The sequence below is a fragment of the Zerene cesonia genome, chromosome 29 (assembly GCF_012273895.1).
Source record: "Zerene cesonia ecotype Mississippi chromosome 29, Zerene_cesonia_1.1, whole genome shotgun sequence".
NCBI classification, from domain to species: domain Eukaryota; kingdom Metazoa; phylum Arthropoda; class Insecta; order Lepidoptera; family Pieridae; genus Zerene; species Zerene cesonia.
In genome coordinates, this window is record NC_052130.1 from 283,533 (window position 1) to 298,254 (window position 14,722).

At 35.4% G+C, this 14,722-nt stretch overlaps 2 protein-coding genes across 2 annotated transcripts; one reads left to right on the forward strand and one right to left on the reverse strand.

Moving 5' to 3' along the window:
* Nucleotides 1-80: 80 nt before the first annotated feature.
* On the reverse strand, nucleotides 81-10,437 carry LOC119837980. Its single transcript, XM_038363792.1, has 18 exons — nucleotides 8,316-10,437; nucleotides 8,025-8,233; nucleotides 7,392-7,671; nucleotides 6,811-6,924; nucleotides 6,225-6,402; nucleotides 5,583-5,712; nucleotides 5,344-5,509; nucleotides 4,825-4,961; nucleotides 4,564-4,651; nucleotides 4,336-4,490; nucleotides 4,017-4,215; nucleotides 3,294-3,475; nucleotides 2,739-2,895; nucleotides 1,971-2,087; nucleotides 1,639-1,887; nucleotides 1,268-1,378; nucleotides 899-1,098; nucleotides 81-580 (listed from the first exon to the last, which is right to left on the reverse strand). Exons 1-18 carry the CDS (start codon nucleotides 10,435-10,437, stop codon nucleotides 125-127), a joined length of 5,250 nt encoding a protein of 1,749 aa, XP_038219720.1. The 3' UTR covers nucleotides 81-124.
* Nucleotides 10,438-10,948: 511 nt separating this feature from the next.
* On the forward strand, nucleotides 10,949-13,839 carry LOC119837946 (TBC1 domain family member 7). The gene is made up of 6 exons (XM_038363739.1): nucleotides 10,949-11,382; nucleotides 11,634-11,830; nucleotides 12,390-12,568; nucleotides 12,758-12,853; nucleotides 13,104-13,233; nucleotides 13,577-13,839. Exons 1-6 carry the CDS (start codon nucleotides 11,148-11,150, stop codon nucleotides 13,670-13,672), a joined length of 933 nt encoding a protein of 310 aa, XP_038219667.1. The 5' UTR covers nucleotides 10,949-11,147; the 3' UTR covers nucleotides 13,673-13,839.
* Nucleotides 13,840-14,722: the final 883 nt, after the last annotated feature.

The window sequence follows — 14,722 nt, forward strand, 5'->3', positions numbered from 1 at the left end:
CTCTTATATCGTTCTAGATAGGTCACCTGGTGGTTCAAATGACCCGTAATTTTTTCTATATGGGCCTGTAGTCTATACTTCAAAAACTATAATCTTCTTTATCTATAATTCTTATAGCTTATAGTCACGGCTTTTCAATCTCAAGCGCCAATTTCATTTCCAATGTATAATTTTCGTCAACGCGATCGAAATCCCCTTGACCCCCCGCTTCAACCTTATCATTAACATCGATACAATCTTCAAAAACTTCATCGCCCTCATTAGATACAGCACTAACATTAGCTTCATTAACCTCAACAGTCGGTAAATCAACAACCGATGCATATTCAACTCTGGAATCATTATTTTCATCATTCCCAATTCCGGAATCATTAGCTTCATTAATAACGGGCATTGCTCTCGCTTCTGTCAGTGTGTCATCAAAAGACGTGTCGCTGCTTGGAACAAGTGTTCTGTCAACGTCATTGTCATCGATTATAGACTCTGGCGGGCTCGGCACGTATCGCACATACTCACCGGCGCGCCATCTTTGTTCCGCCAAGCTTATGTGTGCTTCCAGAATTTGCGACACTTCGGGCAACTGTAATGTGTATAATAGTCGTTAATGAAGTTTCAAGAGTTGTAATAGCAGTTCATACTGTTAGAATATTGGTTTAGTTACAATGTTCTAAGTTATCCTGTTAATCTATTCTAATTAATTTAAAAACAGTCTACAGCAGACAGAGAGTACAAGAATGAAATTAACACGCGATTTCCCAAACCTGACCAAATGCAATTGCAAGTATCACACCGCTATTATAAAACCTATATATATAATTATCTACCATTATTTTTTATAAAATATACACGGTTTATACATCTTCGGGTGGTATCTTTGGATCCTAATTGTAACATTTACCGTGTACTGGTTATCCAAACTATCAGATATAGTCTCAATGATCGCATTTGTCCTGTTGTCCACTTTCCCCGCGTGCAAGTTGACGACATCGCACTGCCTGTAGTACTGCTCCTCTTCGTAGCGGATGGTTCTTTCGAGAATCTCCGACGCGACCGATTCTTCTATGCGCGCGTTTTGATCCATATCCGCGTAATTTGTTCCTAGAAAATTATTAAGATATTTATCGTGTAAAGACTTTTTAACGGATTTAATCATTATTTTATTAACCCGACGTTTCGAAGGAATAAATCACATTTAAAATCCGTTAAAAAAAGTCTTTAATTTCCATGCGTACTTATTTTTTTCTTATAACAAGACAAAAAGCCTTACCTCCTGAAGGAAACCTGTTATCCTCATACGAGTTTATAGTATCAATGATACTGCGCTTGGCTTCATCACGATCCGGGTTCGGCTCGCCAGAGGAGCTGGGTTGTGCGCCATCTGATGATGCATTGAAAAATGTATTAACATTACACTTTATTTTGATCTACGAGGTAAACCTAGTGCTTAAAATTTTAGATAAGCTTATATATATATATATATGAAATAATATTTTAAAGTACTTTATAACATTGCATCGATTAATTAACAAATAAAAATGTGATCTTTACACTAAATAGATTCTTATAAGATAATCTATAGATCATTATAACGGCTTTCACATTCACTGACAAGTTAAATAAATAACTCTTTAAACGCACCACCTCCAGGAGCGGCGCTGGTATCAATGAAAGCATCTCTACTCTCATTATTATCAACCTTATCGTCACGTATCTCTTTCTGTTTATAAGTGCCGCGTTGATTCGCTGTTTTCGGTCTATTTCTTTTCGTATCCGTCTCAACCACATCATAAGTTTTAGTTCTACTACCTTCTGCTAGAAGCAGTTCTTTAGAATCACTCGTGTCAGTGTCACTGTCTATGTTTATAGATTGTGTATCATCTGAGGACGCTGCAAAGAATAAGTTTAAAACATCGATTCTTTCGCAAATATTGAATTCTTTATTGAAGTCTTAGGTTGGTATGAATACTTACAAGCGGAGTCGAATTTTTCTTCACCAATTTCATACTCAACTTCGATGGGCGCTTGATTATTAACGTATTGAAACAAAACAGCGCCGGGCTCATGGGTTAGTTTAACTTTATTCGGATCTGTAAATTTTCAGTTTGTATTTAAATCGTATAATATAAATCCTGACTGATAGATGATTCTAATAAATTTATGTATGTTGAAATATTAAGTTGTTTACAATAAAATTCTCTCTTCTAGAGATATTATATTTCACATTCTAAGTTTAAATTTATTTGTTTTGTTGAAGTGACTGCTTTCACCATCTTCAAACATTCTGTTAACACATGCTCAACACTATGAGAATTTATTGTATAGTTTCCTCGAAGTTTTGATATTAAAAACTTGAGCCATTAAAGCCAGGTATAATTTTACGTATTGTATAGACCCTTAAATGTGTTTAACGTTACAACTTAAGTACATATAGCTCTCGGGACTCGGTCGGGGAGTTCTCTCTGATCGTTCATATTGTGAAGACACACCTTTCAATACTCTATTTCAAATAAAGAAACAATATTTCTACAAAATCTCTCTTATCACTTAATAAATTAATCACACCGAAATCCATAATCCCAACAATGTATTTAAATATTTGAAAATTTTAATAGTCTCATTCAAAGAACTCAGTTTATTTTCACTCAAATAACTTCTGATACTGGTTAAGTAGTTATCTACAGTTCTTCTTATAGTTATTTCAAGTTAGAAAAAAAATCACATATTTATACATCTCTTACCAGGTTGATCTCCCTTCGTGAGCTGGCTGAGAGCGATCCTATCAAAGGCATTGTCCGTCTTATAAGTAGTGACGTAATTCTTATCAACCAGCTCGTGCGCGGGTTTCCTCTCTTCGGCTTTGTAGAAAGCGTCCATTGTTTTCTTGTCGTAAAGTTTCTGTGTATCATCGATTGATGGCATGAAACGATGGAATCATGAAAAGTTTAATTCCAAAAAACTAGCTGCGCCCCGCGGTTTCATCCACGAAAGTCCGCATCCCGTAGGAATATCGGGATACAAAGCCTATATGTTATTCCAGTTGTCCAGCTGTCTACGTACCAAATTTCATTGCAATCGGTTCAGTAGTTTTTGCGTGAAAGAGAAACAAACACACACACATCCTTACAAACTTTCGCATTTATAATATTAGTAGGATAGTAAACACGTTTCTATACTTTCAAAAAACATTTAAATATTATATCGACACATTTGTTTTCGACTTCATTCGTGAATAAAATACAAATATCTCCTCTTCAAAATAATAGTGTAGAGATTAAAACATTTGTTATATATACCATAGGATCAACAGGCGCTTCTCCCCTCGCGATCCTCGCCTCCCTCTCCTCCTGTTCCCGCTCCAGCTCAGCGAATATCTCCAGGTCTTCGGCACTCGGCTTGAGAGCTTCGTCGTTGGTGTCCGGGTCGGTGTTGCTGAGGAAACTGATGAGGGCAGCACCGTCACCCTCGCTTTGTTGCACTGGATTGTACAACAAAAAAAAAATGTTTACTGGTTTATGGGGCAGATGATATACATCTGTTTCACTGATCGATATTCTTTATGGACAAGTAGGTGATCAGCCTTCTGTGTCCTGCCAGACCGAGACATTTTTTTTATCGTCCCCCACCGGGAATCGAACCCAGGACCCCTCGGTTCTACGCTCACGCGTTTACCACTGTACCAAGGAAGCGTCGTCATATTATACTGGATTGTAAGGTGAAGTTAAAATTCACTTTCTTTTTCATTAGTTCTCAGGCAAATAGCGAAATGCAGAATATTATTATGTTCGAAAAGTGTAACAATGTTATTAATATTATATGTTTGTTTAAAAAATGTAATCATGTATTGAACAATTAACATCACAAAGTTCATATATTAAAGGAATAAAAGGTCTGACTCAGGTATTGGTATGCAAAAGTTGAGAGTATCAAACATCTTTGATTCTCAAGCATCGCTGTTTTTCAAGTGCCCCTCATTTAATGTTCTAATGAACGCAAATGCAAAATAAAATAATAGTTACCACTACGCCTGCGTTCATCAATGCTCTTTATATTACTATCATCATCATCATTGGTAGATTTATTTTCCGATTCACTCTTATTTGATGACTCGTTATCTTTCACGTCATCGGTTTTATCTGTTTTAGCCTCCCCACCACCAGCGGCTGTATCTGCTTTTATTTCTTTTATAGCTATATTTTTCATAGGTTTCTCATGAGCCTTGTTTAAATTATTAAACGTTGCTATATTTTTGGTAACAGTGCATTTTTCTATAAGTATTTTTTTATCGTGATCTATAATAATGTTTTCTGTTTCGATAATAGTATTTTCTTTAGTAACGTCCTCAACAAGAGGTTGTTCATTTTGTTTCTCTGATTTTTTATTATATTCTTCTATGATTTCTATCAGTGGTCTTCGCTTCGCTTCGAACTGAGTAAGAGTTTCATCACTTCCATCGACTTCAGTTATTTTCATACCCGACGAAGGCTGAGGTTCTAAAAATTGGTTTACACTTTTTAAATTGAAGCCATTTTTACAATTTTCCAGGTGAATATCAATATCACTTACCGCTCAACACTTTTTGTACACTTCTTCTATCCACGTGTGGTGCTTGGTTAAAGAGCAAATTGTTTAGAGCTTGGGCATTCGTAGTAAAGTCCCTGCAAGGTTCAAATACATACAAATTGTCAAAGTGAATTACGCACTAACGTAAGATTAAAGGTTTAGTTACGAACTAGGATACAATAAATTTTTTTATTTTTAACCCCTTGTAAAAGAATTTTATTTAAAAATAACAGGTTGTAAGATATCAAGTTTTTTATCTTACATATCCCCTGGTGCTGGAGTGATGCGATTTCCAAATCCTGGCCACATGTCCTCGGCTTCATCTTGCTTTTCTTCTTTCACCTCTTGGACCAACCTCTTATCCTTTCCTAACTCTGACCACTCTATGTTCGGTGTTTCTACTTTAGAAACAAACACATATATATAGAAGTGCATTAGTTCATAGTTAACATAGTTAAATCGATTTATTCTTAGTAGAACTCAAGAATGTCCGAATGGATTTTAATTATGTTTAGTTTATTGAAGTTATCTCCCATTGTATCTTCCATCTAGTATATTTGTAGATACTCATATATAGTTATATTATAAAGCTAAAGAGTTTGTCTGTTTGTTTGATTGTTGGGTTCAGGAACTACTGATCTGAACTTGAAAAATTTTCTCAGTGTTAGATAGTCCATTAATCGAGGAAGGCTTAAGGCTATATAACATCAGGTACATGGATAAAACCGCGGGGAACAGCTATTTCATGTACATTGACCATCGGTATTCGAATGGTTCCACTACCTCCAGGCTTATCCCCTTCACTGTCACTATCGCTCTCACTGGTGGTATCATCCGCTTCGGAGCCGCTGAGCATGTCAACCAAAACGCCACCTTTAGTCTTCACTTCTTGACATTTTTCTTCTGTAACTGCGTCATCGACTTCATCTATCTGTGGATTCTCTTCTTCCTGTGTAATTTAAATTAGTTTATATAAAACAATCAAAGCTGCAATTGTAACAAATAATTTATATATTTTGTACCTTTGGAGGTAATCCCTGCTTCTCTCTCTCTTCTTTCTCCCTAGCTTCTCTCTTTGCTTTATTCTCATCTCTCATTCTGATTAAATATCGGACGCTCTCCATTACTTTCTCCTGATCCCGAGCAATCCATCTAAATCAAAATAATGTATTATGTATGGTTAACTGAAGCAATTGTGAATGTTGGGTTAGTTCGAAATTTTGATAATACCACTAATTTTTTAATATACGATGCTTATAATACTCTGAGTATTATAAGCAACGTATATAATAATATACTAGACGCTCGTCCCGGCTTCGCCCGGATATCAAGATTCCTGTCCTGCTCAAGGAAGCATTTAATCGAGATAAAAAGTATCCTATCACCCAAGTTAGCTCATACCCTATCTGTACACCAAATTTCATTAAAATCCGTTCAGTAGTTCCATCGTGACGGACAAACATCAAACAACAAACTTTCACATTTATAGTGTAAAGTGTGATTCATCTTTAATGATATTAATAATCATATCATATGGTGAACAGCCTCTAATCACGTAATACATCATTGGAAGTCTCCCAATAAAAGCATCCATTACTTGAAAGTTATTTAAAACGCGTTATGGTCAAGTTGAAGTGAGAATCTTGTCAGTTACGTTCACCAACCGTTTCCTTTCAGCTATCTCCTCTTGGACTCCCCCTCTCTGCCAGGCTTCAGCGCAAGCCCGATCCCTTGGAAATACTGGACGATTGTCCAAGTTTAGCAGCTCTTTTAGACGCAGCGTTAATGTCTTGCGATATGCTGGGATGTTGCGCACTACTGGGTTACCCGTTAGCACCAATACTGACCAAATTAAATTATAAAGCTCATAAATACATAATGCCCATAGAATTATTACTAACTAGCTGTTGCCCGCAGCTTCGTACGCGTTAGATTCGAAGTAGTTTAATAGATGTTGATTACACATGTAACTCTGTAATTACTATCTCTATTTAAAAAAAAAAACCTCATCAAAAAAATCCTGTGTAATTTTAAAGATTTATGCATACAAAGGGACAGAGAAATCTTTGTTTTATACTATGCAGAGAAATTGAGAAGTCTTATCGACTTGGTTAACTTGACCAGGTACTTTCCCGTCTTTTAATTATTGTTTGTTATATTCGATGAGAAATAATTAAAAAAATACGATACATGACACCAAATTATCTTATGAATTATCAAAGAATACGCAATTATGCGTCTTATTTATACCCTTGAGCACGTCCATATCAGCCAACACATCCACTATCAGGGGATCCTCTAGACGGTTGTAGGAGAGATCCAGCACTGATAGATTCTTGCAAGTTCTCAAATGATGTAAGTCATCTGAAATACAAAATCAATTATTATTTTAAAGAGTTCTTTTTATATCATAGCGGGCAACTGAGCTGATGGGTCGCCTGATAGTAAGCGCTTCCATCGACCATGAACATTCGGAGAGGCGTAAGGGCGATTGCTTATGCTTTGCGTTGATAAAAATTCCCGCCGCATACATTAATTATTTACAACCTAACACGTTTTAAAAGATACAGATACATTGCACAATCTCTAAAACAAAAGTCAGGTAATTGCCTGACTCTGTGAAAGAGTGCGGCTTATAAAAACCTTTGCCGTTATAAAATACAATATTATCATCAACTCATGTGAATGTGGCTAAGATGGGCTATATATTTACACGGCGGATACTATTCAATAATTGAGTCTTACGAATCTGTGTATACTATGGGACTGACATAGTCAATATTGACTCAAAGTCCCTAAATAAAATGCAATAAAAAAAATCACTCTCTTACCTACAGTCGTCAGCATGTTATGTCCGATGCTTAAAGTATGCAAATCCGGGACGACATCTAAATTCTCAATCTTCGTAACAAAATTATGGTCCAAATTTAACGTATCCAGCTTAGGACAGCCGTCCAAATTTTCTATTTTCCTCACGATGTTATAGTGCAAATATAAGCACTTTAACTCTGACAGTGTGTCCAGACCCTCGATACGCTGGATACCGTTGTTTTCGAGAAAAATACATTTTAGACCTGTGTACTCTTCCAGATTCTCTATCTTTGAAAAACCCTGTAAGTATTTAATTAACTTTGAATTAACCGAAGTATTCCAAATAGCTTTGTTTTAAATCATACTAGCTTTTGCCCGCGGCTTCGCGTATGTTATATTCAGAATCATCCCCCCCCCCCTCCTTTTTTCATACGTATGTATATAGGTATGCACGAGAAAAAGGTATTAAATGGCACTGCGGGGGTAAATTACTTATATTATGCATTTTTATTATTATTATTCCCCTAACAAATTCAGTAAAAATTATAAGAAACCCAAGACCTTATAGTCTACGTAACTACTCGACATAAAAATGAACCTATTAATAAAAAGTACCTATTTGATAACAATCTTTGTTTTTGCTTATAAAATACCTTGAAATGCAAATATAAAATATCATTAAGATATGGAGTGCAATAGAGCTTGTGCTGTTTACAATGATTTCGTATAAACTCTTTAGTCATCCGGGGTCCTTTGTTCTGTTCTTCCATCTCCTTTTCCACCTTTCGTTTGAACTCTATCTGTCTCTGTCTTTCAGCGTCCTTCTCTTTAAGTTTTCTTGCGTCTTCCTCTTTCCTTTTTTCTGTAACATTTCATAACGCAAAATCATAAATATCAAACAAAGATAGGAAATATGATATTAGTGTTTTAAAAAAATGTATTACCATCATCAAGAGGAGGTATTACTGATATTTTAGAAACAATAGCAGCTTTTTCGTTTTCATGAATGTGATCTCCTTGTGCTCTTATATCGTTATCTAGGTTTGGAATTTCAGTAATTTTACAAGAATCTGAAGAGTTCTGTTTACTATCACCTGTACGCATTAAGTTATTAGCCAGCCGCACCACTTCTTTATTATCTTTCATTTTGTCTTTAATATTATACAACAAATCGTTTATTCGTTTGTTTCTCTCCAGTTCTTGCTTTTTGTGTTCGGCTATTCTCTTATTTTTCTCGTCCTGGGATACTATATCGAGATCCCATAATTCCTTACGCGAACTTTTTACGTCGTTAGTTGAATACATTTCATTCTTGACTTCCGAAATGATACTCACTGAAGTAACTGCCTTTGGGTGTAATATTTCTTGGGATTTAAGTAAGACATCATCAACTTCTTTAATAAAATTTCGACACTCTTTTGTTCGCATTTCACAGCTTTCTTTGCTTTTGTTTATTCTATCTTCATGACATTTTATTTCATCATTTAAATTATTAATCGCAGAATGAATCTCATCTATATCGGTTTGAGTTACAGATTTCTGTTCAGCCTCATTGTGGCCTTTTTTTTGGTCATCTATACTTTCGTTTTCGTTATCGGTATTACTTGTTCTAAATTTATTGCGTTGCTCACTCTCCTCTTTTAATTTTTGGTAGGCCAGATTAGATTTTCTAGAATTTTCTAAAGCAACGTTTACATCGTTCAAAAGCTCATGCATACTATTGAGTTTATTTGTAATGTCTTCGCGTATTAGCAGACTGAGATTTTCTGCACCATCTACAATGTTTCGAGCCAAGTTTTTCATTTCTTGGAATTCCATTTCTTTGTTCTCTGTATTGTCATTATTACCAATATCAAGAATGTCTTCTAAGGCGTAATGCAATGTTTCTTCCATCGTTTCATCAAATTTCGTTTTGTTTTGATCCCTACTGACTGTGACGTCTTCTATAACATTTGCACATTCGATTTTAATCTGAGAAGGCTCTTCAATATTCACCTTATTCTCTTCTTTATTTTGACATGATTTATTTGTATCAAACATAGAGTTTATATCGCGTAAGGCCTTTTCGGTGTCTTTTAATTTTTCCTCAAAAGTTCTTGGAAAAACATCTTCAAAATTAACTATTTCTTCGTCAACTTTTTTTGTTTTCACCTTTGTGATATTTTTCGGTTTACAACTTAGATCGGGTTTAACAGGATTATCCACTAAAGAAATGTTCATTGCTTCATTAATCATGTAAGTTTCTTTGACTTCATCGAACACAGTTGGTCTTATTTGACCCTTTATAAGATGGGACGAGGATTCCTTTAAGATGGCATCTTCTGTAACGATAAGTTTACGTTCTTTGCTAACATTTTTCATTTGTTCTGGATCTTCATATTTGTCAGCCAACTTCTGTAGCATGTTCCTGGTCTCGTTAAAACGAGTCTCGTACGATTTATTGGTAATTTCTGTAACAACTTTGTCAATCGTCTGAAATTCTCGCTCATCGCTACTAGATTCTTGACTCTCACCATCACTATCAACAACTTTATCTTTAATCGTACCGTCTTTTGCTGAAAAATCATCGGCTGACTTAAACAAGGCTTGCATGTTTTTATATTTAATGTTCTTAATTTTTTCTACATCACCCTTAGCTGCATTTAACTCGTCAGTCATTTCTCCAAAGGTGTCGATATTTATTTGATCATAGGGTATTGTCTTACCCTTACATCGCCCATCTCGGTCGGTTGTTATTTGAATTTGGCGCGCTTTTTCTGCGATAATAGGATTATCTTTTATCATATTCATTACCTCTTCTGAGCTCAGCGGTTTGGTACAGTCTGCGAATTCCGTAAATGGTTGACCTGACATTACTTCGTATTCAGACTTTACATCGCCCGGTGCAGATGCAGCAATGTATGGTTTATTCTGATTGGCACATTCCGTCAAAGGTTTCAATTCATTCTCAATTACATTATCGATAACTTCTTGAGGAAATTTAGCATCTTTGAAAAACTCCTTTAATTCACGTCGTTTAGCTTCTATGTAGGCAGGATCAGTTTTACAAAATTCAGTAGAACTCATATTTGATTGAAATCAAATATAACATTCAAATAAGCGAATTAAGAGGAGCATGAGAAATCATCTATTGGTTACTAGGCGTTGCTAGCGGAAAATTCTTTTTTGTTTAATCGTTACTATTTTCGAATTTTGAAATCCGATATTTCATTTAACGCAATATTCGTCAAATAAAATTTATATTTAAAAAATATGATAGAACCATAAAACACTCTGCATAACAATAAACTTTTTTGTCACGTTTGTTTTTTACATGGATGTAATGAATTTTACAAGAATAATGTTCAAAGCTCGTAAAGAAAATACATCAATAATATAAGCACATTCGATATTTACTTTTAAACTTGCATCAAAATGTTTATAATAAATTGGTTTAAATTAATTAATAGGATGCTATATTGTACAACTAGTATTGTATTATATTATCGGTGACTAAACAATTACATCCTAAATAAACGTTCCGTCTTAGGATTTTATACATAAATGCTTCTGCTGCTATGAGCTGTCAGCTGTCATTGTCCGTTGAGACGGCTACCGATTGTCGTATTATCGTAATTCTTTCTTGTTTTGATTTTGCATCATTTCAATTTTCAAATCATATTTCACAAATCATTTATATTTGAATGATATTTCCTTTAAGACTCGTGTGGCCTGCATTTTTTAATATATCTATATAACAAAAACAATGACTGTATCGTTTTAAAACATAATTCTTCATGGTATTTCCTCAAGAATTCATCTCACTACATCAAAATCTACCTACAATGACTGACGAGAGAAATTTTCGTTCGTCGTACTATGAAAAAGTCGGCTGCCGCGGTGTAGAAGAGAAGAAATCATTGGAAATTCTCATGAAAGAAAAGCCATGGGATAGAGTGAAGTTAAAACAGTTTTGTCTTAGATTTACAGTGCCGGCTGCTTATCGTAATTTAGTGTGGAAAGTATTATTAGGTAATTGAATCTATTTAATTTGTATTACATTACACAACAAGCTAAATTTGTTAAAAAAAATTATTTCTTTTCTTATAAATAATATTATACTCAACCTGAATGAAATTGGATCTATTTATAATAAAAAATTTGACACATTCAATCTCTTACCATTACATCGCTATTATTATGAAATTATTTACTGAAAAATATTTTTTTATTTATATAAGGGTAATTTTGCTGTGTAAATATATCATAATACATCTTTACAGATATCCTTCCTGTATATCCTGATTCCCACCAATTTGTCATGGAAATGCGCACAGATCAATACAATGATCTGCTGTATGCCGTGCAGAAGATGGAGCTAGCTGATATGTCAGGCCCTAGGAGTCAGATACTGCTGGCTATGTGGTTACTGGAGCTAGAGGACAGGAAACCACCTATATTCCCAGAGAGCAACTGTTCAGTATGTTTTTTTTTATATCGTAGACGGCAATGGAGCTGGTGGGTCGCCTGATGGTAAGCACTACCCCTGCCCATGAACATTTGGAGAGGTGTAAGGCCGATTGCCTCTTCAAATGGATTGCTGACTGCAAATTGGAAAGGAATTAGGAAAGGATTGAAGAGAGGAATATATGAAGGAACTGGGAAGGGTTGGGAAGAGGATATGGGCCTCTGGCTCCCCAACTCACTGAACGAAACAGCAGTATTCCATTTCACGCCGGTCTACTGTGGGGGTGTGGTACTTCCCCGGTGCAAGCTGGCCCAATTCGTGCCGAAGCATGCTTGACTGCCACATACAAAACCCATGTTATAGCAGTGTCCAATTTTCTATTATTCTTATATTTATTTGTAGTGCCTTTTAACTTGACAATTTTCTATGAGTACATGTTTTAACTCAACAAACTAATTTAATGGTTAAGCACCCACTATTGCTCATAAGAGTGTGGATCCAACCCTGCCCTGTGAAAATATTGCTAAATAAAACAGAACATTAATTTTATACTTATCATAATCTTTTTCAGTCAGCCGACACATTCATACCAATTGCGAACACACTACTAGAGTTGTATGACAATGAGGTGGATGTGTACTGGCTTACAAAACGACTGAGTGAGATAGTAAAAAACATGCAGAAGGACCTGGGCAAACTTAGGGAGGCCTTCCAAAACATGCTTGAGAAGGAAGACGCGGAGTTGTATAAGTAAGTTATATCATATGATATATATTATGGGTATTATTAAATGTATAAAAAATGGGAAAAAAATTACAAATACATGAAAAAACAATGTTATCATTTGTTAAGATTTATTTAAAAAAACTTTCACGGAACAATTTATATATAATCAGTCAATATTATATTATTTATTTAACCACATGTTATATTTTTCAGTCACTTAATTGAGATAAAAGCATTGGACAAGTTACCACTCACAAGATGGTTCAACTGCTGCTTTGCTGGAGTTCTGGATGATACATCGCTCACTAAGTATGTATTTAATACAAGCTTTTTGCATGTGGCTTTGCTCACAAAGTCAAAGAAAATTCCTACAAAAAAAAAGAAGCCTATGTTACTCTTTATCGTCGTAACTAGCTGCAAATACACTCAAACAGAAAATTTTATGATAAAATCGCTCCTTTGCGACCTCTAATACAAACCAGCATTCTTAGCTTTTCTCAAACAATTATGTGAATTTTTTTGAAAACCTCTATATAGAACAGTACCTTTCTTTTTTCAGAATTTGGGATAAAGTTTGCAGCGGTGCACCCAAGATACTGTCGTTTGTCGCCGTGATGTTAGTTGTCACCCTCAGGAGGAATATACTGAGATCCAAAACAGAGGAAGAGGTGATAAAATGCGTTTCAGAGGTGAGGCTAATTTAAGATCTGATATTAAGACACTTGACTAGATTCCCTGGCAATATCCTACCTTTAGTATTGAATAAGTCTTTGAAAAGCAAAACAATAATTATTTAATAAACTGTCTTGCTGCCCATGGCTTCATCGTATTGACAAAATAAATTAAAGTAATAGCACCATTTGTTGAAAATAAAATTTAGAGTGATTCAAATACTCATCATAATAGATCTGCCCATGGCAATGTTTTCGATAAAAAATATTCTTTATCACTCTCCATAGCGATTTTGTAAGGACAAAGAACAAAAAAGTAAACTTTTTAAATTAGTATTTAATAATTATCAAACTATTTCAGATACCGGAACAGTGTGAAGAGGTAGTAGCGAACAAGGCAATTGAACTCTGGCAATACTACGCTCAACCGCAAAACGATCAACTTGCAAAGAAATGATGTATGACCTTCTAATGAGCTCGCCTCATTAGAAACTAAAGGAAGAAATTTGACTGTCTCGTTCCGAGTGTGTTGTTCTAGTGTGAGAGAGATAGCAATAATATTGACGATGTGATGAAATTCGAAATTTGAATAGGCTATTTCGCTCTAAAACAGATATTCAAGTGCTTATTTTTTTTTTTTTTTTTTTTTTTTTATGTCATAGCGGGCACCTGAGCTGGTGGTTCGCCTGATGGTAAGCGATCACCACCGCCCATAAACATTCGCAAAGGTAGTACCTCCGTGAATGCGCTGCCCGCTTTTTATGGGGTAAGGGAAAAGGAAAGGATTAACGACTGGAAAGAAGGAATGGACTGGGACGGGTGAGGAAAAGGAAACGGGCCTCCGGCTCCCCCACTCACCGTACGAAACACAGTGGCATGCCACTATTTCACGCCGGTTTTCTGTGGGGGTGTGGTACTTCCCCGGTGCGAGCTGGCCCAATTCGTGCCGAAGCGTGCTCGACTCCCACAATGCTTATTGGGATATTCGGTAATTCTTTATATACATTTTGCACAAATTTGATGAAATGACTAAAAGTTTTCTTACTATATAAGTATGCTTTAATTGAAATATTATCTTTTAATGAAATGTAAGAAAAGGTTTTATGAATATTTGCTGAAAAATAAAATTATGTACATATAAAGCATTGTTTTACTTGATATCATAATAAATATATGTATAGTGAAGTCCCGTGTCCCCTAGTGGGGTATGGGGCAGATGATGTACATCCGTTTCACTGATTGATGACCGCCTCCTTGGTACAGTGGTTAACGCGTGAGCGTAGAACCGAGGGGTCCTGGGTTCAATTCCCGGTGGGGACGCACAAAAAAAAATGTCTCGGTCTGGCAGGACACAGAAGGCTGATCACCTACTTGTCCCTAAAGAAAATCGATCAGTGAAACGGATGTAATAAATATATGTATATATGACAAAATATATATACCGGATATTCATTTTGAACAATATCTAGCACGTAATTTTTTTTAATACGTCTTTTAATATGTTCTT

Bases quoted from the DNA above. Each gene is read 5' to 3' on its own strand.
- LOC119837980 (XM_038363792.1), bottom strand. From the start codon at position 10,437: ATGAGTTCTACTGAATTTTGTAAAACTGATCCTGCCTACATAGAAGCT. The intron at 2,088-2,738 runs GTAAGAGATGTA...GAAAATTTACAG, and splicing joins CACGAAGGGAGATCAACCTG to ATCCGAATAAAGTTAAACTA. The intron at 581-898 runs GTAAATGTTACA...TACACATTACAG, and splicing joins GTTTGGATAACCAGTACACG to TTGCCCGAAGTGTCGCAAAT.
- LOC119837946 (XM_038363739.1), top strand. From the start codon at position 11,148: ATGGTATTTCCTCAAGAATTCATCTCACTACATCAAAATCTACCTACA. The intron at 12,854-13,103 runs GTATGTATTTAA...TTCTTTTTTCAG, and splicing joins GATGATACATCGCTCACTAA to AATTTGGGATAAAGTTTGCA. The intron at 13,234-13,576 runs GTGAGGCTAATT...AAACTATTTCAG, and splicing joins TGATAAAATGCGTTTCAGAG to ATACCGGAACAGTGTGAAGA.